The sequence below is a fragment of the Sinocyclocheilus rhinocerous genome, unplaced genomic scaffold (genome assembly GCF_001515625.1).
Source record: "Sinocyclocheilus rhinocerous isolate Xijiao unplaced genomic scaffold, SAMN03320098_v1.1 scaffold824, whole genome shotgun sequence".
NCBI lineage: Eukaryota > Metazoa > Chordata > Actinopteri > Cypriniformes > Cyprinidae > Sinocyclocheilus > Sinocyclocheilus rhinocerous.
In genome coordinates this window covers 592,195-594,812 of record NW_015628342.1, presented here as the reverse complement: position 1 = coordinate 594,812, position 2,618 = coordinate 592,195, and the positions used below count along the sequence as shown (strand labels likewise).

The 2,618-nt window shown below is 38.6% G+C and overlaps 1 protein-coding gene across 1 annotated transcript in view; it reads right to left on the bottom strand.

The window, feature by feature from the left end:
* The window catches only part of tcf4 (transcription factor 4), a 181,739-nt gene that overhangs the window by 45,635 nt on the left and 133,486 nt on the right, over nucleotides 1-2,618 (bottom strand). Inside the window, exon 10 of the mRNA XM_016548957.1 lies at nucleotides 162-267. Coding sequence (XP_016404443.1) covers nucleotides 162-267 — 106 coding nt within the window. The remainder of the gene's footprint in view (nucleotides 1-161; nucleotides 268-2,618) is intronic.

The following is a 2,618-nucleotide window of genomic DNA, read 5'->3' as shown; positions in this document are numbered from 1 at the left end:
ATATATATATATATATATATATATATATATATATATATGAGTGTTTAGGCTGTTACTATGCAGTTGCTAGGGTGTTCTGAGTGTTTTAGGCTATTGTTATGCAGTTGCTAGGGTGTTCTGAGTGTTTTAGGCAGTTGTTTCATCAGGTGTGTGTGGTTTACCTGGCATAAAGAAGGAACTGGGAAAGCTGCTTCCCGGTGCTTTAGAGGACGGGTAACCCGGTGAGTCCCGGTTGTAATCGGCAGTGCTGGCGGATGGGGCGTATACCTGAAACACACACACAACACGCCATGATCAGGACGGCTAATGACACAAAACACACTTTCAATGTACATTTCACTTAATATTTTATGCCGTGCATTAAGAACCATCAGAGAAGAGACGGAAACAGAGCAAAACTCTTTCCCAGGAAAAAATTTTCATGTTCCCAAAGTGTTGCGACACGATAATTTAGTGCAAATGTGAGACAAGCAGCTGTGGCGGATCAGTGATGACATCAGCACACAAACATCAGAGCATTACTGTCTGGAAAACTGTGCTGTAATGACTAGCAGGAACGCTGGGAACATGCCGGATGGGAATATGGAGCTGGGATAAACACAGCGGATGTGTGAGGACAGAACGACCCTCAGAGATACACCTCAAAAACAAGAACACAGGCGATCACATCTCAAATGCTTCTCCTGTACCAAAAGCAGAGCAAATGGAAACTAAATTGTTTCTGATAAGATAACGTTTTTTTTCCCTAAGCAATTGTAGGTGAAAAATCTGAAACAAATGTAAATGAAGCTCAACTGAAAACTTACGACATCTCCAGAGCTCAAGGGTGGAGTTTAAAGAGTTTTATGGAGACCAAGAGACTTCAGCACAGATGGAGGACTTTACTTTCCCATGAAGCACCTCACACACACACACACACACACACAAAACAATGAGGTTGTAAAGAAAATGAGAAAACGAAAAGAAGAAAATAATATTTAAATTCTTCTATTTCAAAATTTCATGTTGCTAGTGTTATTAGCAATTTCTGAGAGAAAATTGCTTCAACATCAAATTTTTCATAAGGCAGGGAAATCTTTTTAAAAGCTCTTGCTGAAAATGAATCATATTTACATCACTGTAATATTTTCTAGTATTGTTTTGTTTGTCTGTTTTGTCCTTCTGTGCTGTTGAAAATCCAAGAGAAACTCTGTCTTTCAGAGACATTCTGTTATCATCAGCTTCAGTTCCCATTATCCCTGTCCACTTCACATGAATCATGATCTGTTATACACAAATCTGAGAGTCCTCAGAGGACAGACACAAAGTGAGTTTGAAGATTTTAGAATACATAAATCCCCATTTTTAGACAACAGCCTTTTCACTCAGATTGTCATAATTTGGCAGTTTGTGGCACAGATGCAAAAGAAAATTGTTGGAGTTTCAATTTTGGCTCAACGCAGTTGGAAGTATTGTGAAATTGGACATCAACAGATCACATAAAAACATTTTCTCAGAGGAGGTGACCATGAAAGAGCGAAAACAAATGCTACAGGCTTTGTGGCGGGAGCTGTTGTTAGTTTGTGCCACCTTTTTTAATTTAAAAGCAGACATCCAAACAAGCCGAAAGAAAAAGCACTACTTAGGAAAGTGCTTTTTAATGTACAATAACAATTTGAAATAATTGAATATTCATTAGTGGTGTTTGCTGTCCTGTTTGTTGTCCTCTACCCTGGACAGAATTGGTTTTGTTAGACACACACACACACACACACATCTGCATACACATACTGTTGTCTCTCATGGTGAAGGTTTCCTCTTGCTGGTACCATCTATCTTTAACCCTAGAAAGTCTAACACACACACACACACACACACACTCTCTCTCTCACTCACACACACACACACACACACACACACACGTCTGTGAAAGAGATCAGGCTGTGACTTTAGGGGGGTTCAATAACATGGAGATATTGTTCTGGCTGGTTAATTTCTGCACCTGTCCAATGTCCACAGTTAACACACACATTTCTAGGTGTTTAAAGTGGAGTTTTGGCTGTTGCTATGCAGTTGCTATGGTGTTCTAAATGTTGTTAGGAAGTTGCTAGGATAATGCAAGTCTTTTAGCAGATGCTATATAGTTGTTAGAGTGTTTTATGTTGTTTCTATGCAGTTTCTAGCGTGTTCTGAATGTTTTAGGTTGTTGTTACAGTTGCTAGGTTATACTGAGTGTTTTACGCAGTTGCTAAGGTATTCTGAGTGATTTAGACTGTTACGCTGCAGTTGCTAGGGTGTTGTGAGTGTTTTAGGCTCTTGCTATGTAGTTGCTATGGTGTTGTGACTTGTTTAGTCTGTTGCTATGCAGTTGCTAGGGTGTTCTGAGTGTTTAGACCAGTGGTTCTCAACCCGCGGCCCGTCACGAATTCAAATGCGGCCCACCATGCTGAACACAATTTAAAAAAATTACTTTCAGTTTTACAATTCATTTTAGTTTTTACATTAATTTAAAAATGTACTAAATAAATATAAGCTATAGCCTAATGTTTTTATGTAAAATAATATTGTTTTTCATATATTATTTTCAGACATGAGCAGACCTGTACTCACGTAATTAACGTTACGCATTTAACGAAAAC